The following is a 23,299-nucleotide window of genomic DNA, read 5'->3' on the forward strand; positions in this document are numbered from 1 at the left end:
GAAACGTTGTTATAAATAAATATCACCTGGGAGCATGATGCAGCAGTGTGCGGCGTTTTCCGTTCTGTTTTCCATGAGTTTGCCTCCAACTCCAGCACCTGCGGAAAGTACCTGGATGTGCGTATGTTCTTCAGCTTTACTACTCAGAACCTGAACATTATCTCCCCTTTCTATACAGGTACGTCCAGCCATCTGGAAAACGTCATAATCCTCAATCGTATAGTTGTCATTCTGGATGGCTTGCTATGACAGATGGATAGGGAAAGAGAGAGAGGGAAAAAAGAGCGATGGAACGGGGGTTAGGTTGGTTTGTCCTTTACTAACCTCGTCCCCAAGCTATTGCACACAGCACATAGGCAATACCGAGAATCCGTACCTGGGGAGGAAGTCTGGTGCGTGAGACAAGTCATTTTACACAACGCTCTAGTGGAACTAATTTGCCAGAGGGGGGACTCAAGAGTAATGACTTACACATCTCTGGACAACATCGCTAAACACTCCTGTGAGTGGGGAAAATGCCTCTTGCACTGAGATGCAGTGTCTTAGATCCTAAATTAACAAGGAAGGAATGGTAAAATCCCTCAATTATTGTAATAATCTACAAAGGATCTACAGGCTTATTTCCATGGTAAAGTATTAATCGATTTAATTAATTAGGGGAATTGTTACTTACATTTCAATTATCGGAGATTGAATAAATCGCATGTGTTTTTGCCCTTGACTCTGATGCTTGCCGTCGATTTAATGTCACAAGTCAGAATTTGCACAAAACCAAATATTTTTATAACTAAACCAAGAAAGACGACAGCTTGTCGTTTCCAATGGGAACAAATTAGTCATAATAGGCAGAACAAGCAAGGAAGTGGGCAGAGCCAAGCACGCGCTAGCGATATCCTATTGGTGCGTTCTAGTTACATCTGCATATTTCCGTTAGGGAACGCCTACTCTGTGAAGTGCGCGTGTGCAATAACTCACTTCGCCTTTGCACTCCTAACAGCGCGATTTAATTTTTAAAAACTTTTGCAAAGGGTGAAGTCTACAAAACTTAGTCCGTTCTGTTCATAACAGATTTTAGTTTCGGGAACAGGAAACTGTATTGAGATCAAATGTTTAGTTAATGAGAAGATTTGCAGAATGTCGGCCAAAATCCATCTCGTTCCATCTTCTCCCACTTGCCCGCCAGTGGACTTCCTCTCACTACCATATTTGGTAGTTAGTAGAAACGCCAACCGGATGCTTCACATTTATACATCCAGAGAAATGTCTGTCTCATTGTTCTATCTATGACAAAACATTTTACCAGCATGGAGAACGAGCCACGAAAAAGAGTCGCTCGCTCTTCAAAACCAGGCAAAAGGGGTTTGTTTTTATAAGATATCATCCGACCGGTATTAACATTGTGTTTAGATATTGTTGGGTCCTCAAAAAGTGATGGAAACGAAGCTATCGTTCTTTCAACTAACGTTACGGTTGTGTTTACGTAGCTCTAGCTAATTTAGCTAGCAAGCTGCAAATGCAACCATAGCATAACGTTAACTGGCTAACGTTACTTTTATGGGTAAATTACAGTATACAGCTATCTTCCTTATATGAGCACCGACACCTAATTTCACTTATTTGACAGATGGGAAGAGTGTCAAAGAAGCACAGGCCGCAGCAGAGGAAGCAAGAAGGTATTTAACGTTAGCCTGGGTACCAGTCTCTTATGCTAGTTACAGTGCCTTTAGAAATTATTCATACCCGTTGACTTATTCCACATTTTGTTGTGTTACAGCCTAAATTCAAAATTGATTAAATATTTTTTTCTTCTCAATCATCTACACACAATACTGCATAATGACAAAGTCAAAACATGTTTTTTGACATTTTGTCAATTGTTTGAAAATTAAATACAGAAATAACTGTACATAAGTACTCACACCCCTGAGTCAATACACGTTAGAATCACCTTTGGCAACGATTACAGCTGTGAGTCTTTCTGGGTAAGTCTCTAAGAGCTTTGCACACCTGGATTGTAAGATATGTGCACATTATTCTTTAAAAAATTGTTCAAGCTCTGTCATGTTAGTTGTTGATAATCGCTAAACAGCCATTTTCAAGCAGATTTATGTCAACTGTAACTAGGCCACTGAAGGACATTCAATGTCATCTTGGTAAGCATTCCAGTGTATATTTGGCCTTGTGTTTTAGGTTAATGTCCTGCTGGAAGGTGAATTTGTTTCCCAGTGTCTGCTAGAAAGCAGACTGAACCAGGTTTTCCTTGAGGATTTTGCCTGTGCTTAGCACTATTGCGTTTCTCCTTATTGATAATTTTTTTTAATTTTTGTACTTTTTACCCATTTTTCTCCCCAATTTTCGTGATATCCAATTGGTAGTTGGTACAGTCTTGTCCCATCGCTGCAACTCCCCTATGGACTCGTGAGAGGCGAAGGTCGAGAACCATGCGTCCTCCGCAACACGACCCCGCCAAGCCGCACTGCTTCTTGACACACTAATCGCTTAACCCAGAAGCCAGCCGCACCAATGTGTTGGAGGAAACACCGTCCAGCTGGTGACCGAAGTCAGCTTGCAGGTGCCCTGCCCGTCTTAGACCGCTGCGACACTCAGGGGGCCGTTTGTCCTTATTTTGAATTGAAGCTATACAGAGTTGGTTACAATTCCAATTTTATCCTCCCAGAAGAGGCAGCATCTGTATTACAGCAAATAATATTGCTAAACTCCAATGTACTGATAGAGGATAAACCAATTGTCTTGGAGAGAATGTATAAGAAAGGTATCATGTTTATGAATGACATTGTAAACAACGAGGGTAGAATTATGTCATGCAACCAATTAATTCAGGTGTATGGACATATTGTTGTAACTTTAATGGGTTACAGAGTTACTGTTTAAGTTAATTCATCGAGCTCTATGTAAAGATATTTGTAATTGTATTAGAATTTGTGTGTTGGAGATTGAGAGAACTACATACATATTTTGTTGTATTGAATTACGCTTTTCACTGCAAGTTCCAGAATGCCTTGCGGCAGGAAGTAGAGAGAGAACGCGCTACTTAAGAACTAGTGTATCTTTCATTTGCTGTCCAACATGTATTTTTTAGTAAAGTTTATGATGAGTTCTTTGATTAGATTAGGTGACTGTCCAAAATAGCTCCGGAGATTCTGGTGAATCGATGCTACATATTCACAATGTATAACCACGGTTTGCAGCTCAAAATATGCACATTTTCGAACAAAACATAAGTGTATTGTATAACCTGATGTTATAGGACTGTCATCTGATGAAGTTGGTCAAGGTTAGTGATTAATTTTATATATTTTTGCTGTTTTTTTGCGATCGCTACCTTTGCGGTGAATGAATGCGGTTGTGTGTTTGGCTATTGTGGTAAGCTAATATAATGCTATATTGTGTTTTCGCTGTAAAACACTTAAAAAATCGGAAATATTGGCTGGATTCACAAGATGTTTATCTTTCATTTGCTGTACACCATGTATTTTTCATAAATGTTTTATCATGAGTATTTAGGTATTTCACGTTGCTCTCTGTAATTATTGGCTGGCTGCTTTGGTGATATTTTTGATGGTAGCTGCAATGTAAAACTATGATTTATACCTGAAATATGCATATTTTTCGAACAAAACATAGATTTATTGTATAACATGTTATAAGACTGTCATCTGATGAAGTTGTTTCTTGGTTAATGACTAATTATATCTCTATTTGGTCGGTTTTGTGATAGCTACCTATGCGGTAAAAAAATTGTGAAAATATGCGGTTGAGTCTTTTGCTATTGTGGTTAGCTAATAGAAATACATATTGTGTTTTCGCTGTAAAACATTTTAAAAATCGGAAATGATGGCTGGATTCACAAGATGTTTATCTTTCATTTGCTGTATTGGACTTGTGATTTCATGAAAATTATATTATATGATATCCCTGTTGCGTTAGGCTAGGCTATGCTAGTCAGCTTTTTAATGATGAGGATGCTCCCGGATCCGGGATGGGTAGCAATGAAAGGTTAAGTGCAATTGACAAGTGATTATCTTGACCTTTTCGCTAGAAACTCATTATTCATTGTTCTGTAGAATCTAAAGTTTGTAAATGTAACGTGCACAAGTATTATTACTAAAAGAAGCTTTCAAATCAAACCCGACGTCCCGAGTCATTACTTTGAAGATAGTTATTCTAAAACATATATGCTCAATACAAAATTATAACCAACTCATCGCTGCCACAAAAATGGAAAAGGCAATTACTTAAAAAAGGAATGAATTAGTTTGTCTGCCACCAATATTTTTTTTTATATAAATGGCGTAAAATGACTCGTATAAATCGTAAAATGAATCAGTTTCACTTACGGTCTAGAGGGTTAACAACTATGCCACATAAAATGCAAGATATTTGTCCCAATACCATGGCATCGGGTTTATGAACTGATATACAAAGCAACAACTGATAAATCAATTCACTCTTTTCAATTTAAGCTGTTATATAACATTTTCATTACAAAAATAATGCTCAGTATATGGGGTGTTCAACAGTCAGACCGGTGCAGAGTCTGCCTTGTGGAACCAGAATCAATAGAGTATCTCTTTTGGTACTGTCCATCGCTGTCTTGTTTTTGGAGTCAGGTCCAGGAATGGTTGTTATGCCATAATATCAGGGTGTGGTTGGACCTGCAAACTGAATTGCTGGGGGATTTGAACAACCACAGTCAGTCAACAAGAAATATCATTGTGCTCTTGGGTAAAATGTTTATTTTTGGGGCAATTTCGGCAGACATGTTGCAGATGGGGAGGTTCAAGTCCCTAATGAGACACCATGGTATAATGGAGGAATGTATTGCAGAAGGAAATGGTAGAATGATTTACTGGGGAAGATGGGTTGACCTGTGGCTGTCTGACGGGTGGAATTGATATATATATACACGTGTAAAAATGTTGAGGTCCTCCAATCAGGGGTGAGCATGGGATTATTGTATGTTTTTCTTTTCGTTATTTACAGTGCATTCAAAGTATTCAGACCCCTTGACTTTTTTCACATTTTGTTACGTTACAGGCTTATTCTAAAATGTATTAAATTGGGGGTTTTTCTCATCAATCTACACACAATACCCCATAATGATGAAGCAAAAACAGGTTTTTAGAAATGTTTGCACATCTGAAATATCACATTTACATACATACATTTTCAGACCCTTTACTCAGTACTTTGTTGAGGCACGTTTGGCAGCGATTACAGCCTCAAGTCTTCTTGGGTATGATGCTACAAGCTTGGCACAGCTGTATTTGGAGAGTTTCTCCCATTCTTCTCTGCAGATCCTCTCAAGGTCTGTCACTGCACAGCTATTTTTAGGTCTCTCCAGAGATGTTCGATTGGGTTCAAGTCCGGGCTCTGGCTGGGCCACTCAAGGACTTTCAGAGACGTGTCCCGAAGTCACTTCTGTGTTGTCTTGGCTGTGTGCTTAGGGTCGTTGTCCTGTTGGAAGGTGAACCTTCGTCCCAGTCTGAGGTCCTGAGCGCTCTGGATCAGGTTTTCATCAAGGATCTCTCTGTACATTGCTCCGTTCATCTTTCTCTCGATCCTGACTAGTCTCCCAGTCCCTGCCACTGAAAAACATCCCCACAGCATGATGCTGCCACCAACATTCTTCACCATAGGGATGGTGCCAGGTTTCCTCCAGATGTGACGCTTGGCTTTCAGGCCAAAGAGTTCAATCTTGGTTTCATCAGACCAGTGAATCTTGTTTCACATGGTCTGAGAGTCCTTCAGTTGCCTTTTGGCAAACTCCAAGTGGGCTGTCATGTGCCTTTTACTAAGGAGTGGCTTCTGTCTGGCTACTTTACCATAAAGGTCTGATTGGCGGAGTGCTGCAGAGATGGAGGAACCTTCCAGAAGGACAACCATCTCCACAGAGGAACTCTGGAGCTCTGTCAGAGTGACCATCGGGTTCTTGGTCACCTCCCTGACCAAGACCCTTCTCCCTGATTGCTCAGTTTGGCCGGGCTGCCAGCTCTAGGAAGAGTCTTGGTGGTTCCAAACTTCTTCCATTTAAGAATGATCATACCCATAACATGATGCAGCCACCACTGTGCTTGAAAATATGAAGTGGTACTCCGTAATGTGTTGTATGTTTGGGGAAAATCCAATAACACTTTGTATTCAGGACAAAAAGTGAATTGCTTTGTCACATTTTTTGGAGTATTACTTCAGTGCCTTGTTGCAAACAGGATGCATGTTTTGGAATATTTGTATTCTGTACAGGCTTCCTTTTCACTCTGTCAATTAGGTTAGTATTGTGGAGTAACTACAATGTTGTTGATCCATCCTCAGTTTTCTCCTCTCACAGCCATTAAACTCTAACTGTTTTAAAGTCATCATTGGCCTCATGGTGAAATCCCTGAGAGGTTTCCTTCCTCTCCGTCAACCGAGTTAGGGAGGACGCCTGTATCTTTGTAGTGACTGGGTGTATTGATACACCATCCAAAGTGTAATGAATAACTTCACCATGTTCAAAGGGATATTCAACGTCTGTTTATTTTATTTTTAACCATCAACCAGTAGGTGCCTTTTTCGTGGATGCATTGGAAAACCTCCCTGGGCTTTGTGGTTGAATCTGTGTTTGAAATCCACTGCTCTACTGAGGGACCTTACAATAACCTGTATGTGTGGGGTACTGAGCTGAGGTAGTCATTCAAAAATCATGTAAAACACTTATTGTACAGTTAGTCCATATAATTTATTACTCCTGAACTTATTTAAGCTTGCCATAACAAAGGGGTGGAATACTTATTGACTCAAGACATTTTCAGCTTTTCATTTGTAATCAATTTGTAAACAATTCTAAAAACATAATTCCACTTTGACATTATGGGGCCTTGTGTGTAGGCCAGGACACAATCTCAGTTGTATTTATTTTACGTTTAGGCTGTAACACAACAAAATGTGGGAAAAGCGTGTGAGTACTTTCTGAAGACACTGAACAACCACGCCTTGTCATGCCAAACAATTTGTCAATATGACACGGAGTACAAGGAGTGGCATGTTAACACAAAACGGGTCTGGATTTCAGGCTAATATGACATCAGTGGATCCCAAACATATGAAGGTTGCTGTTGTCTTCACATTTTTTGGGGTTGAATGCTGTTGCCAATGTTGCTGGACTCCCATTTGTGACCAGTCTTTGTCCCTGATATGGTCATGCGTCTCTCTGACTGTGGCGCTGACCGCGTAGAACCCCTGTCTCCCTAACCCCAGGAGAGAGGCAGTGAGGGAGACCCTGAGAGAGAAGCTGGATCTGGAGAAGAGGGCTCTGCAGGTGGTGGAGCGTCTCTTGGAGGACAGCGTAGCAGACGACTTCCTGGTTGACTGTGTGAGTACCTATGGTCAATACTGCAGGGTGATCTGTGGGTAAGACGGTGACTGCGAATGAATGAAGCACTCAAGAGTTGGAGCGGTTCCAGTCTTGTGAATTAGAAGAGGATCTGTGACCTCGTGGAAAGATTCACAGTCACTGTCCATAGATATCAGTTGATGGAGGAGCGCGGCATTGTTATTTTGAGGTGTTGTGGGGGCATCTGCCATGTGTTCATGATGTTTCTTTCAATGTCCTTGATTTGCAGGCAAGGTTGATCACTGCTGCCAATTACAAAGACACAGTTGAGGAGAGGTCCATTGTGAAGCTGTGCGGTTATCCTGTCTGTTCAAACAAACTGGGCAAGGTAAGGTTTTGTGTATTTCTAAAGGGCTTTACCTTTTTATTACCTGTCTTCCAGTTCATGATTGGTCAGAACTAACGTATTCAGGTATTTTTTTTCTTACTAGGTCTCCACTCAACAGTTCAAAATTTCCACCAAAACCAATAAAGTCTATGACATCACGGAACGCAAGGTAAGTGCTCAGTCAGACACGGAGTCAGATACTTTGCTGTGTTGTGCCCAGCACCGCGAAAGAACGTGACTGACGTAAGACCGAAACGCGGCCCTTTCCCCCTCTGACCCAGAGCTTCTGCAGTAACTTCTGCTACAAAGCCTCCAAGTCCTTTGAGCTGCAGATATCAAAGAGCCCTCTGTGGCTGAGGCAGCACGAGAGGTAAGCCTGCACTGTTTTACTTCAGCATATATATATATATATATATCAGTGCTGAGGTAGGCAGCCATTTTTTTTAGGTCCAAATTTGACCTAAACGTTAACTCCTCTTGTCATTTGCAGCCCCCCAGATGTGAAATTAATGAAGAAAGGAGATGGGTATGTACATAACTTTTTCCCACAATGTCATTCAGTCTGGATGAATTGATACGATGTGGAGCTGTCATTCAACTGATTTAGAAGGTTTGGATGGATGGATAGGTATCGATCCATTTATCAAATCCATTCCTCAATCGTTTACGGCATAAAAATGCAATAATTCGCAGACTGTGAACATCACATTTTTTTTAAACTACGGAACCATGGATATATCGATTGAGTGATTTGCTTGACTGACTGACTTCCCCCGGATTCCCTCCCCCTCTGTTTAGCGGTAGCACCGGAGAGGAGGTGAGGCTGGCTGAGAGGCGTCTCAGAGAGGACGATGTGGAGAACCCCCTTCCCTTGGACTTCGTGTCCCCCGAGGCCCCAGAGGACCCCAGGCGCTCCCCTACAGCCGGCCACAGCGACGACAGCGATGCAGAACACGACTTTGTCTCAAGCGTGGTCTCCCAGCGACGGGGACCCAGGGTGCACTGGGGCGATCTGCCCAAGCGCACCGCCGAAGGGCAGGGTAGGGAACCTGGAGAGGGGGAGGACAAGGAGAGAAGGTCGGGAGGGAAGGACACAACGGTGCCCAAGCAAATACAAACAAACGAGGCGGAAGACAAGGAGGAGGAGAATACAGAAGAATCACAGAAAGCACAAAGGAAGCCAAGCAATGGCACAGATGGACACCAACAGCACACCACAGATACGAACCACCAGAGTGAGCAGCAATCTTTCCTGGGAGAGAGAGGCTCGCCAGAGGGCCAGTCTATGGAGGAAGCCGCAGAGCTATTGAGCCAAGTTACAATACAGGATCGAAACCCAGCCACAGCTACGTCTCCTGCACTAACAGCCTGCAGTGTACAGAATCAAGACCCAGCTCCAAACCGCAGTCCACAGGGAGCCCCAGCACAGCCCACCCAGCCTGGCATCAACATCACCCAGGTGGGCATGAGCAGAAGGGGAGCCCAGGGGCTCCGGGGGCTCCTCAAATGCCACGAAGCCGGGACTAAACCTGTCTCGGTCCGGCTGAACCTTCTAGAAGGCCTAAGGAGGACCTTCACTGAATGGATGACTGAGGAGACTATGAAGTTCCTATATGGCCCAGACCACTTTAGTAAAACACTGATAGAAACAAAGGAGGAGAAGGAGAAGGAGAAGGAAGAGGAGCTAGATGAAGATGACTTGGAGGACATTGTGAAGGATGGTGGGGAGGAACGTGAGACTGACTCCCAAGGGGGTCCAGGAAGGCCCTCGGCCCCGGCCCCAGACTACGACACCCTACGCAGGGAGACAGAGGAGATGGGGTTGAGGGTGAGGGAGTTCTACAAAGGGACGAAGGAAGTCCAGCGGGTGTCAGGGAAACAACATGCCAGAGACGAAGACTCAGAGGTGAGTGGGGGAGGAGTGTATTGCCAGTGTCCAGATGGGGGCACTCTGTATAAGCATTGGAGAGATGTGACATGAAACTATCTCCTGTCTGTCTCTCTGTCTCTCTCTCTCTGTCTCTCTCTCTCTCTCTCTCTCTCTCTGTCTCTCTCTCTTTGTCTCTCGCTCTCTCTCTGTGTCTCTCTCTCTCTCTGTGTCTCTCTCTCTCTCTGTGTCTCTCTCTCTCTCTGTGTCTCTCTCTCTGTGTCTCTCTCTCTGTGTCTCTCTCTCTCTCTCTCTGTGTCTCTCTCTCTCTCTCTCTCTCTGTGTCTCTCTCTCTCTCTCTCTGTGTCTCTCTCTGTGTCTCTCTCTGTGTCTCTCTCTGTGTCTCTCTCTGTGTCTCTGTCTCTCTCTGTGTGTCTCTCTGTGTGTCTCTCTGTGTCTCTCTCTGTGTCTCTGTCTCTCTCTGTGTCTCTCTCTGTGTCTCTCTCTGTGTCTCTCTCTGTGTCTCTCTCTGTGTCTCTCTCTGTGTCCTTCTCTGTGTCTCTCTCTGTGTGTCTCTCTGTGTCTCTCTCTATCTCTGTGTGTCTCTCTCTCTGTGTCTTTGTCTCTGTCTCTCTCTCTGTGTCTCTCTCTTTGTCTCTGTCTCTCTTTCTCTCTCTTTGTCTCTGTCTCTTGCTCTCTCTCTCTGTGTCTTTGTCCCTGTGTGTCTCTGTCTCTTGCTCTCTCTCTCTGTGTCTTTGTCCCTGTGTCGGTCTGTCTCACTCACTCATTGTATTCCTATCCTCCTCTCCAGAACCAGGGTGGGGCACTCCCGTTGGTTGACTCCCATTCCCAGCACCTCATCCAGAAACGGATTACGGTGGAGAAGCTCACTAAAGGGTGTGTGTGTGTGTGTCTGTATAAAAACACTGCAACGGTTTTCAAAGTGCAAAGAACTGGGTTTCTGCGCTGAATATATGTTCAGCCGATGTGCTGACAATTGACAAACAGCAATATTACAGAAGCATTGAAGAGGACTCAGTCTTAAAGCTGGGTGAATGTAACTTAGCGTCTCCACATATGAAGAAAGTGAACAAAGTTGTTCTGTCTGTTTCTCTTTGCGGTCCGAAGCCTGAGAGACATCGTGGGCCCTCTGCGTCTCACCATGACTGACGTCTCCAGTGACCTCAACAGGCTGGTCAGAACCTTCAGGTCAGCGCCAGTGTGACCTTTTAACACACCTTCTCCAACGTCTGGAACGTTGTAGACTGGAACGTTGTACAGTCAGTATTTTACCTGGGCCTGTATTCATAAACCATAACAAAGTAGAAGTGCTGATTTAGGATCAGTTTTGCTCTTTTATATCATAATGAATAAGATGACATGGACTGGGGGGGGGCTGTTCCTAGATCAGCACTCCTACTATGAGACACTGTGAATAGGGGCCCTGGTATTTATGGAGAAGTTATGTGGTATCAAGGCTTTCAAGGACTGCGTGGACTTTCTGGGGTGCCCCAAATGGGCCAGAAGTGAACTCTTCTCCTGTCATGGGCACTAACTGGGCTCTGATTGGCTGATTTTTAGGTGCTGTCAACAGGAAGCGGTGATTGGCAGAGTGCTATTGACTTACTGTAGCTCTGTTTTTTTATTTTATTGAATAGCGTACCACTTGTCACACCTTTAGTGAGAGGCCTGTTTCCAGGAATTCACCACTAGCTGCTGTGTCCTGCTGGAACGGCCCCCTGAGCTCCAACAACAAACTGTCATATCAATCAACTATAATTGTTTTGTCTGTATGATTTTGTCTCTGACATATGGTTGGACTTCATGGTGATTTGGACTGCCGAGTTGAAGGAAAGGCCAGATATTTTGACTTGTTTTTGTTTTATGGAGAATCATCGTGTTGTCAGGCCTAAAGGCACTACTCATTTCTCTCAGCTTCTCAAAACCTGTGCTGTTTTTTATAGATGATTTATTTTACTGTACTGTCTCTTTATTTCCATGGCAGATTTACAAACACCAACATCATCCACAAAGGCCCAGAGTGGACCCTGATTGCGGTGGTGCTCCTCCATTTGTAAGTGCACCTTCCCTTGTGTGTGTGTGTGTTTGTCCTGTTGCAGGAACAGCTGGAGAGGCCTCTGTGGGATCAGTACAGAGGAAACCAGGGAGAGAGAGAGAAATCCCTGGAGGAACACCCTCTCAACAAACCCTACCTAGAGGGATTTATCTGTGTGTGTGTGTCCAGGGTGCACTGCAGAGAAGTGTGTGTTCTTTTGGATGTCCTCTTTGATAGATCTCAAACAATGTGGAAGTCAACCTGTTAAAAAGTATAATTTCATTTATCAACATATGAATAGAATGTGTACATTATTCTGAAAAACGCATACACAGGCCCTCATAGATGCAGCAACGCAAAGGTTTACGTGTGTGTGCGCATGCATGTTTATGGTGGCCTTTGATATATACACACACAGTGCGGTATACAGTACATGGCACTCTCTGGTTTATGGCATCTCTAATCTACAGTGTTTGTGTGCCCTTGCGTTGTTTGCCCTGTGCCAGATGGCGTGTGTGTGCCACTTCCCCGGGCAGGGGCGTGAGCCTAGCAGGCGCTGTGCGGGACAGTTCCATGCTGCTCCCGTTTGTGTACACACAGACACCTCTCTGCCTTACCTCATCCACCAGATTGCCCCCCCCCCCCAGATCCGTGATGCAGCAGCCAGGGACGACGACACACACACAGGCAGGCCCTGGGAAACATTCCACCCCATCCCTAGCAGACCCACTGTGTGATCCAGTCCTGTAGTCGCTGACTAGTAAAGCAACACGCCCTATCGAGTAAGACGCTGACGAAACTGACGGCTCTCACAACGATTTGAAAGTGGCGCTGCTCTCAGGCGCAGTTTGGTTTCGACTGACTCACAATGTCTGTTACTTAGCCCTGAGCATTAAGACGCGGCCGTAATAAGACGCCTACGAGAGAGACTCTTATGAACACGTCTTACGTTGCGTGATAAGCTCATCGTAAAGCATTATACCTGTTCACAAGGCAATGCGGTGGATTTCCAGTCGCTCCCAAATCCTGGTCAGTGGTGCCCTGAAATCTTTAAAAACATGTGCATTTCGCTGTTGATGAGATTTCTGAAAATGGTCACGTTATCCCTACTGCCATCTAGAAGTCTTGTACTTCTCGATTTTTTTTTCCTGACCATGTTGCGTTTGTTTTGCAGGTTATCAGAGGTGTCCCCGGTGGTGCGGGAGGCCCTGGAGAGGCCGGCCTCAGTCGATTACCTCTCTACTCTGATGCAGGAGCTCCCACTGCTGGACCAGGACCTGCAGAGCCTGGTCCAGCTACTCAGAACCGCAGAGCTCTGTCCACACGAGCACACAGAGAAACGGCAGACAAATCAATGAAAGTATTCTTCTTCTGGACAACATTTTCCCCTTTTATAAGAACTGCGGGGAGACGTCAGTCCGGTTATCCTTTTTACTTGTTTTTGTTGCTTTTTCGGTTTTGTTGATTTCTATTTGATTGATTGTGTTCTATTATTGAGAATTAAGAGTCAAATAATGACTTTTGTCTTCTCCCGGGCAATGTACAGTGCTCGATGTGGTTGTAGTTCTCTGAAATGAAGACCGTGTAGGCATACCGTATCACTGAATAGGCTTGTTTTCAAACGTAAATTCTTACACTTGTGCATAGTTGAGTGAATCTGTGGATACAGTGAATCTATTGATGCTGTAAATGTTTAAATCAAATCTTTAAAGTGACAAGCCTCTGATGTTTAACCCTGTGCCTCTATACAACCAAATCAAATCACACTCAGGTTTTACACTGTCTAAAAACGTCATGTGTTGTGGACTATATTGCCTAACTGTAAGAGGATGGTGCAATAAAAGTGATGCTGTTTCTCCCAACTTCCTTAACATGAAGTTTATGTAATTTCATCTGTTCCAAGTGTGTTAACAAAGTGTCTGATAATATTTGCTTTGGACCAGGTAGCTCGCACGAATGGGAAATGAACGTGAATCATTTTATTTGATTCAAACATTTTAGGATCATACAGACATATCCTAGTAGTTCTGAAGCATTTTGCTTGTAGGCCTTGAGTTAAATATGTTAATTTTGTTGGTGTGAGTTTATTCATTTTTTCCCCTTGTTTATTTCAAGAATGTGTTGATACAGAAGGTTTTGACAATTCCACTGCACCACCTTCATTCAACTCACTGACAGGCCTACTATTCATTAAGAATATACATATTTTAGCATGTTTGGTTTAGATTACTGCACTTTTGAACTTAAGCCCTTTTATGTTTTACAAAAGATAAGGGGCCATTAAAATTGTATATTGGATTTTGTTACACACTAAAAGTGATAGTGTGACAGTGTTATAATTTAAGCTGGAATAGAATGGGCATTGATTAATATGACATTTTCACAAATAGCCTACTAGGTATTAAATTGCTGAGTAGTATTGCATTTAATCGTTTTTTTCTGCTAGGGAAGAAAACAAGAAAAATTATTAAGCACAACTATAAATAGGCCTAGTTGGGCATCACAACCAACACTTCTAAATCGTGTATTTTATGTTGTGTAAAATGTTAAAGACAATTTGGCCTATTAACAATACTAGTATCCTCCACACAATTTTTGCTGTTCAGTTTATCATTTAAATCAATGTTGTGTATCCTTGTGCCTCCTCAGATCCACTTTCCGTTGGAATCCCTTGACGCAGAGGTCGCAGCAGAACGGTTTATAGCCCGTGTGCTTGCGGCTGTGCGTGATGAGGTTGGAGCTCTGACTGAAGGCCTTCCCGCATACCTGGCACTTGTGCGGTTTCTCACCTGATAATGTAAACAAACAAGTTGCATTATGAAAGTGTCCATTTGAGTTCTCCATATTGAAGTGTTGTGACTGTTTTCGTGCGTAATTATACGTGTCCATTTGAGCTCTCAATATTGATGTGCTGTTATTCTCGAAATTGTCTGACTTAGAAACTTAATATGTTAACTTTTTGTTTGGTTGACACTTTTGAATAATAGGCTAATACAAAACGGTCTATATCATTTTTTAAAATAATGATCGTATTTTTTTGTGGTGGGAGCGTAATCTCTCACCTGTATGGATGAAGGTGTGTTTCTTCATGTCCGACTTCTGATGGAATCTCTTACCGCAGTACTGACAGGGGTAGGGGCGCGTGTCCGAGTGGATGAGGAGGTGCGTGGACAGCGTGGACGATCGCTTGAAGCTTTTGCAACAGATTTTGCAGTCGAAGCTCCTCTCCTGAGAATCAGGTAAGATGTGAGAAAGTCAAGTATATGAGAGTGTGACTTGTTGCCATCTACAATTTAGGATTTCGTTGTTTTTTTTTACAAATACGGAGGCATTTGAGCCCTAATTACCTGTGAGTGAACGGCTTTATGTTGTTCCAAGCTCACTGCGTGCCCAAATGTTTTCCAACACATTCCACAGGTGAAGGGTCGTGCTCCGCTGTGCGACCGACGGACGTGAACTTCCAACCCGTGCGGTGTCGAGAAGACCTTTTGGAGAAGATGAAAGCAATCATAGTTAATAGCCTACCAGATTGACGCCGAATGTTTTTATTAGTGGAAACCATCTCATTCAAATCGAACAATTTACCTTAGTATGCGTTATGGTGGAGGAGTATGGATAGGCTTACCTTGCAACACTTAATGCATTTGTACGATCTGCTTGGTTCTATACGGGAACAGATGAGATCGGATTCAGACTTGATTTTAGAGACCTTGAGGTCCGAGTATAATTGGTCGGCGTCCCACATTTTATAGGTAGGGAACACCGTAGACCCTAAATCCCGGTGAAATCCTGTGTGCGGGCCCCGCTGTGCGTAAATGGGGGAGTTGGAGGCACCATCCTCGGATCCATCGATACCCATCTGTGTGTCAGGCTCCAGAGTTGTGGAGAGATTGTGTTGGTATGTTCGCTGCACAAGGTGCCTGAGCTTGGAACCAGAGTAGGTAGTCCATGCATAAGGGCGGAATGGAATGGCGAAAGGGTGAGCGTTGTCTACTGACGGAGTGAAACATTGTTCCAAATCTGGAAAACATTTGGACTATGAGTCGTCACGTTTCCATATACTGTTTACGAAAATAGCCAATAAGGACTCAATAATACACCCTTTTATATGCAGGTAAAACCCCATGGGACAGGATGAAAAGTGATAAATATTAAAAGCTGGGGGACATTCTCAAATAACCATGTCTGGAGATGCATTGCGCATATGCGTAATGGTGATCAAGGACAGAGCAAAGATAGACATCACAACAAACTGTAAACACAGACCTTGTGATGCAGATGGAGATGGAGGGCGCATCCAGTAGTAGTCATAGTCCGGGAAGCGGTCGCACACGTTGCCTTCGCAGCTCAGCGGGGAGGTGGAGAACAGGTCAGCCGTGCGCACTAGATAGGACTCGGGGGAACGCTTGCCATGCTTATGAGCATCCTGCGCGTCACAGCTCCCTTCAACCTGCGGTTTGCGCTCTACAGTCTCAGAGAAAGCAAAGATTAGCACTTAGTTCAAGCTCATAATATCCGTCTCAGATTTATATTGTATTTGTGAATTCTAAAGTGAAACATAATACATTCCACGCGAATTTAGCGAAATGAGAATCGTATCATTACAGGTAGGTTTTTAAAACAAACGTAGGCTAATTATTCCTTGTGTGCGTAAAGGCTAATGGATAACAATTACGCATGACACTTATTCAAAGCACTGCAGCATCATAAATGGACGCACCTGCGCATATAAGGGATACATTAGTATCCAGTCTTATGTACTCATCATCCAGGTATCGGGGTTGGTGGTAGCTATGTGCCCGTTTACTCTTCACCAAAAATGACCTCGGCATGGTTACTATTCGCTGTGTGACACTCAAGGTCCCTGGTCACTTGTGATGAAATCCTCTCCGTCCACACCGCCTATTTTATCTCCGGAAAGATTTGAACACCATTGGTTGAAAAGGCACCTGCGCGTTTACAAGGTTTTGTGAGCATGTGAGGCAGGTGGCCAAAGGGACCACTGCCCCCCACGGTCTCCGTTTGTGATTGTAAACCACAACTTATTATATTTTCTAAAATATAATTTAGAGAACATATAGTTGTTTCCTTTAATGGCAGGTGACATTTGCGTTGGTTCAGATGACATGATTCTATATGGTATATTTTTTACCGTGGTTGGCGAGTTAAAATCGTTATAAACTTACTGGAACTTCCCCTTGCCTACGCTATAATGTGGAATATTTAGACTATTTGTGACTTTTATGCCCCCAACCCTCCCTTCCTCATGGCCCATGCCACAAGGCCCATGTCGATGTAAACGGATCCTGCGATACCTTCTCTCCTCGGAGCTCACCTGCGATGATATCCCATTAATGACGCACGTGACTGTCCCTCTCCTTGTAGCAGTCTGCAAATGCGGACATGAGGTATCCCTTACAAGAGCCTTTGTCAGTTAACGTGCTGGCTCATTCACCCGGATAGATCCAATAACTTCGTCCAAATGTATCATATCGAGAGCTTGGGACTGTAAGATTCTATCTGCAAAAAGATGATTCTGAGATGACTGACTTTAAAGTTCCCGATCCCTCATTGGTTTGAATGGTGTGAGCCATTTTTAAAAAATCGTGTATTATTTTTTAACTTAACAACATTAAATTGGCGTATTTAGAGTACTGTAATGAAACAGGCAGGGAAGCAGGTCTCGAACCCTCGACCTTCTAGCCCGAGGTCCGGCGCGCTATCGACTGTGCCGCAAAAGCATGCTCAAGCGGCAGAGTCGATTTCCGCGCTTATAAACCCAGGGTCGTTACAGTACTATATAGGTGAACAGAACAAGGCTAAGTCAATAACTAAATGTTCTCTCAAGCTCTCAATATCCAAATGCAAGATTATGATTTCAGTAGGATCTCCCTGATAAAACAATGTCGGAGTGAACTGAGATGTTGTCATTTTGCCTATTTCAGACATCAGAACGCTTCAAATGAAATCATTGCGAGGAATTTCGTGTTCAAGATTGTCTGAAAGCAAAGTGATATCGATTTCTCGGCCATGTAGGAATAACGTTGTTGGTTGTACCTGTAGAACAACTTGAGAAAGGTAAAGTTGGAACACATGCTCGATACCCAACAGCTTAACTGCGCTTAGATTTTTTGTTTCTTTTGAGAGGGCAATTTGAGTTACAAATAACATCTCCCACAGCCTACATTGCAACTTTTATTAATTGATCATCTCTTCTGTGTAGCATATTTCCTCCACAAAAAGTAATTTCATTCTTTACCCTAAAACATTTGACACTCAACCACGTACACAACGAGGCATTAACAGTTATTATATTATTACACTTGTCAAGAAACAAAACGACTTCAGTCACATTTTAAAAAATATATAATAATTGTTATTTCATGTCTAATGCATGGAGACCTTACTGTACACAATATCCACATAGACTCAGCTCACAGCGCCCCCCCCTCTCTCATCTGAACATAGCGGCTGTCATGACCCTTAATTAACTGAGAACTTCCTGAAAGTCCGATTTTTTTCACAACTTTCAGCAGATAGACATTGATTATTTGGCCTTATCGCTAATAGCCATGACATAAAGTCTATTTTAATCATTTGTACACCTATTTCAATTGTCCTACCTTGTTTGAAAATCAAGTCATATGAAATGGCTTTAACCAATTTGATTTAGTGTTAGAGCAAGTTTATAAATCCTCTTTCATTACCAACAACACCCAATGAATCATAATTTAAAAATTCCCACAGAGAAACCATGCTCCAAGTCATATCCCAATTTTACTCTGTTTGTCTATTTACAGCTCAAGGTGGGGCTGTGCGTTTGTAATTATGTTTCCAATATTAGACCTAGCCTGGCTAGACTCATCCTTAGTTGTGACAGTGCCACTGCCCACACAGAAGCTGTGTAATTTCAGACAGGTCCTACACATTCCTTTAAATGGATCTCGTATCCATTCATTATCTGTACTATTTGTGTACTTAATTGACCAGGCATCTTGACTGAAATGAATAGCCCATTGTTGTCTTCTCTCCTGGTTTTCACTTTTCCTACAGGTGGCAGTTCACGGGCATGAGGGCTTCCACCGTTAAAGCCAGAAGGACTGTCACTAGTTCCACCCATGCCTACTCTTACACACAGAGCAGGGCAATTGTGGCCTTCATTGTTTCCCTTTATGGATTTGATATCAGACCTAGGTTCAAATCATTTAGTTGGCTTGATTGAGCTTGCCTGGTGAAATGGAACCAATGGAATAGACCCAAGTGCAAACCTCGCCATCTGGCACTCCAGACAGACTTAATCAAACACTCAAAAGACTTGAAAGAAAACATAACAACTACTATTTGAACCCGGGTCTGTGAAATCTGTTTAATCTTCAGAGTTTTTTGTTCCCCTGAAGTTTTATCTGCATCTAGAGTATCTGGAGAGAAATATCCCACACCCTTTCCCTTTCCTCAGCGGAGGATTTACCTATATGTGCCTTTTAGGGTCTTGAGAATGAGACTGAGTAGACAAATAGCTTGACATGTACAGTTCTGTGCAGACTTAACATGGTGTGTCTGCATTGCACAAAAAAATACACAAGATCAGAGCATCAAATACACTAAGTCCCACACTCTGGCCTGTACTGACGAGCTCAGTTTCTTTCAACGTGGCACCGTCATAGGATGCCACCGTTCCAACAAGTCAGTTTGTCAAATTTCTTCCCTGCTAGAGCTGTCACGGTCAACTGTAAGTGCTGTTATTGTGAAGTGTAAACGTCTAGGAGTAACAACGGCTCAGCCACGAAGTGGTAGGCCACACGGGACTGCCTAGTGCTGAAGCGGGTAAAAATGGTCTGTCCTAGGTTGTTACACTCACTACCAAATTCAGCACAACAATTGTTCGTCGGGAGCTTCATGAAATGGGTTTCCATGGCCGAGGAGTCGCACACAAGCCTATGATCACCATGCGCAATGCCAAGCGTTGGCTGGAGTGGTGTAAAGCTCGCTGCCATTGGATTCTGGAGCAGTGTAAATGTGTTCTCTGGAGTGATGAATCACGCTTCACCATCTGGCAGTTCGACGGACGAATCTGGGTTTGGTGGATGCCAGTAGAACGCTTCCTGCCTGAATGCATAGTGCCAACTGTAAAGTTTGGTGGAGGAGGAATAATAGTCTGGGGCTGATTTTCATGGTTTGGGCTATGTCCCTTAGTTCCAGTGAAGGATAATCTTAACGCTACAGCATACAATGACATTATAGACAATTCTGTGCTTCCAACTTTGTGGCAACAGTTTGGGGAAGGTCCTTTCCTGTTTCAGCATGACAATGCCCCCGTGCACAAAGCAAGGTCCATACAGAAATTGTTTGTCGAGATCGGTGTGGAAGACTGGCCAGCACAGGGCCCTAACCTCAACCCCACCGAACACCTTTGGGATGAATTGTAACGCAGACTGCGAGCCAGGCCTAATCGCTCAACATCGGTTACCAACCTCATTAATGCTCTTGTGGCTGAATGGAAGCAGGTCCCCGCAGCAATGTTCTAACATCTAGTGGAAAGCCTTCCCAGAAGAGTGGAGGCTGTTATAGCAGCAAAGAAGGGAGCAACTCCACATTAATGGCTATGATTTTGGAATGAGATGTTCGACGAGCAGGTGTCCACATACTTTTGATGATGTCGTGTATCTATCCGAGGAATTGGAGAGTGTAAACTCTCTGAGACAGAACAGGAAACCAGCAACAGAGCAGAGCAAGCACCATCAGTGCTGCTGTGGCAGGTCAGCCAAGCTCTTTTATTTCTTCACCATACAGAGATCTTGATGGTATACGCTACAGTCTCTTAGCACAAACACGTGATTGAAATAGCTGCAAAGAATCGCCGTGATAACAGCTTGTGTTTTTTTTCTTTCAACTTTCTCAAACATGCTATAGAAATAAACGTAGGCTTTGGCTTGCGTCTCTGAACCACCAGTCTATTTCTGCTGCTCAAGCTAAAGTTCTTCAACCCATATATGTGCACAGTGAGAAAGTATGTGACTGCTGTTCCTAGATATTAATATAGAACTTTTCGTGTGCAGGGCGGTTGCTTCAACACCACGTACATGTGAATCTTCAAGAAGACAGTGTTTCAGTTCAAAAGAGCCTATTCAAAAAGACTTTACTGTGCAATATGTTAGTTATTTGAGGGTAGGTTTCCCAGACGCAGATTAAGCCTGTTACTCCAAGACTAAAAAGCAAGCTAAATGTAGATTCTCCATTGAAAGTGCTGTTAAATCCAGGACTAGGCTTAATCTTGGTCTGGGAATCCGGCCCTGAAAGTTTTCAACAGAATCTTCTTGACTGTGAGCCCCCACAGTCCATTTTGAATCTCATGCAACTTAATTGAAGGAAGTTTGGATTCTTGTCCAATTTACCATAGAATATTTAGCCACATTCAGTATATCAAAATAGTCTCCCTAAATCAAGCAGACAAAAGTAGATCAGGGGGGTTGGAATCATCCAGTGAGCAGAGCCTGTTGTGAAGCCTCCACAGTGTTGAGACATCTCTATAAAAACCACATGACACTATCACAATTTCACAAGTTCCTCCTCTGGCCCACTCACACAAACCACACAAACGTGAATGGCTAAAGAAACACACACACACACACACACACACACACACACACACACACAATCTGATCTTACTTTAACTTCACCCACAGGCTCCCCTCGTTCAACCACAGCCCAATGGAAACGGCAAGCCAAATCTGACCGAACCCCCAGCTGCCCAAATGCCAGCACAATGCATGACTTACTGTGTTCCAGTCGAAACAAAACAGCAAGACAGTTCTTCTTTCAGGGTAAACATCTTGTTTTTCCTTCAAATTTTGTCATCAAAACTATTAAATTAGTGGCTATGAGGAAAAAAATACCCTACAGGCCCCTTCTGTCCACACCTTGTCTAGTTTCCTCTCCGACTGTTATTTCTTTGAATCAGTGTGATTATTTGAATCTTTACAGTTTCTCTATAAATCACTCACCCTTCTTCTTTTGTTGAGGTTTCCCCATATTCAATGTTAAGAGACTATGAAGCAAGACAGATTAAGTCAAGAAAGTGGACAAATGTGGCTTTCAAAATATACAACTTGTGTATATTTTCCTTAAGCTGTACAGGTATAAAGCTACAGTAGTCCTATTTGTCTATTTTACGGCAACATTTTTAGTGTTTGAGTTCTTGACAATACAAAAATGCTCTCTCCTGGACTTGTTGAATGCTATAAACAATTTACAAATCATCACCTCAGAAAAGGAGACCCTCGACGATCTTACTGATCAACAAGACCCCTCTTTAGCAAGACGCCAGGACAGCTTCTGGGTGTAAATGATCCAAAATGGGCAAATACTAGGAATCATGGAAGCAGACGTGTGAAAATCTACTCAGAATTTCCTAGTTATTGTGCCCCTGTTTAGGAGCATGCTGGATTTTGTTGCTTAGAGGTCAGGGTTCAACCACACGCTCCGCTTGGTTTTCTGATGCACTTGGCTGTCGTCTTGGTATTGATCATGTTAGAGGTGGTCTCCATCATTAAAAGCATTCTTAACAGAACATCAGGACCTTTTGCTTGTTGTTGACATTGATGAGATTTTTTACTTGTTTGGATAGCAATAAAAAACATTTTTCTTTACCATACAAACACATGGACATAACACGCACATGCACGAATACACTAATAGGAATACATTCACTGATGCACTCAAATCTTTGTTTTGGCAGAGAGGTTTGCTCTGAGAATAAATTATGTCTCTCCGCTCGTCTTTCTGCAAATAGGTGTAAAAAGTCTGGTCAATGTGTCACAAAGATCTAGGTTTTGCTTGATCGCGACACCGTCTCAGCTATTTCCGATATATTTGGCAAGTCCTAGTTTTTTTTCAAATGTACTTATATTTGTACAGCCATTTATTGTACTTAGGCCCACATAAAACCCTTCTGTTGCAGCACCAGCTGACCATGGACTGCTTGTAACTCAACTACCAATAGGCCTATTACAGCCACTATAAGATGACTGGACTGTACCACTCCCATATGGCTGCACTTTCTTGCGAAATCAGTTCTGCAGAACAGAGCTTCAGAACAGTAGCTGATGTTCAGTTACTGAACAACAGCAGTGATGTTCTCACTGAGAGTGAGAGAGAAATATCTTGTCTGTCATTTTAGCCAGAAAAGGAGAAGACACTGGTTCCTTTTTAGGGTTACGTGATCTATAAACAGGACTTATTTGGACAAACTCATAGTGCGATGAAGAAATCGAGAATGTTTTATCTTTCTATTGTGAGAAAAGGGTTTGAGTAAACCCGGCCAGGCGGTTGTTTGTTATGTACCTTGAATAGACTTATCAAACTCTGGAAAAAGTTATTTAATAGTTGATCCTTCATTGATGTGCTAGTGTTTTGTCATCTACAGTGAGCTCAAAAAGTATACAGTGACACATGTTTTGTTGTTTTGGCTCTTTGGGTGCAACTCAATATTAGGAAGGTGTTTCTAATGTTTGGTGTACTCAGTGTATACCATTACAAATGAGAAACAATGTAATGTTTGCCTTTATTGTGCCAAGAGAACATCATTTGGCTAATCAAGGTTTCAGGCAGAACAGTTGAAACTGGAGCAGCAGCACGACCAGGTGGACTGGGGACAGC

General features: G+C 43.0%; 2 protein-coding genes across 2 annotated transcripts; one reads left to right on the forward strand and one right to left on the reverse strand.

Moving 5' to 3' along the window:
* The first annotated feature begins 1,304 nt into the window (after nt 1–1,304).
* On the forward strand, nt 1,305–13,500 carry rpap2 (RNA polymerase II associated protein 2). Its single transcript, XM_039003733.1, has 12 exons — nt 1,305–1,359; nt 1,625–1,673; nt 7,258–7,372; nt 7,623–7,721; nt 7,825–7,890; nt 8,003–8,091; nt 8,212–8,247; nt 8,520–9,627; nt 10,400–10,485; nt 10,717–10,797; nt 11,594–11,662; nt 12,819–13,500. Exons 1-12 carry the CDS (start codon nt 1,305–1,307, stop codon nt 13,000–13,002), a joined length of 2,037 nt encoding a protein of 678 aa, XP_038859661.1. The 3' UTR covers nt 13,003–13,500.
* Nucleotides 13,501–14,177: 677 nt separating this feature from the next.
* On the reverse strand, nt 14,178–16,476 carry LOC120055492 (zinc finger protein Gfi-1-like). The gene is made up of 6 exons (XM_039003356.1): nt 16,365–16,476; nt 15,911–16,108; nt 15,270–15,664; nt 14,992–15,129; nt 14,707–14,872; nt 14,178–14,433 (listed from the first exon to the last, which is right to left on the reverse strand). The coding sequence occupies exons 1-6, from the start codon at nt 16,474–16,476 to the stop codon at nt 14,264–14,266; spliced, it is 1,179 nt and encodes a 392-aa protein (XP_038859284.1). The 3' UTR covers nt 14,178–14,263.
* Nucleotides 16,477–23,299: the final 6,823 nt, after the last annotated feature.

The sequence above is a fragment of the Salvelinus namaycush genome, chromosome 11 (genome assembly GCF_016432855.1).
Source record: "Salvelinus namaycush isolate Seneca chromosome 11, SaNama_1.0, whole genome shotgun sequence".
Taxonomy (NCBI): Eukaryota; Metazoa; Chordata; class Actinopteri; order Salmoniformes; family Salmonidae; genus Salvelinus; species Salvelinus namaycush.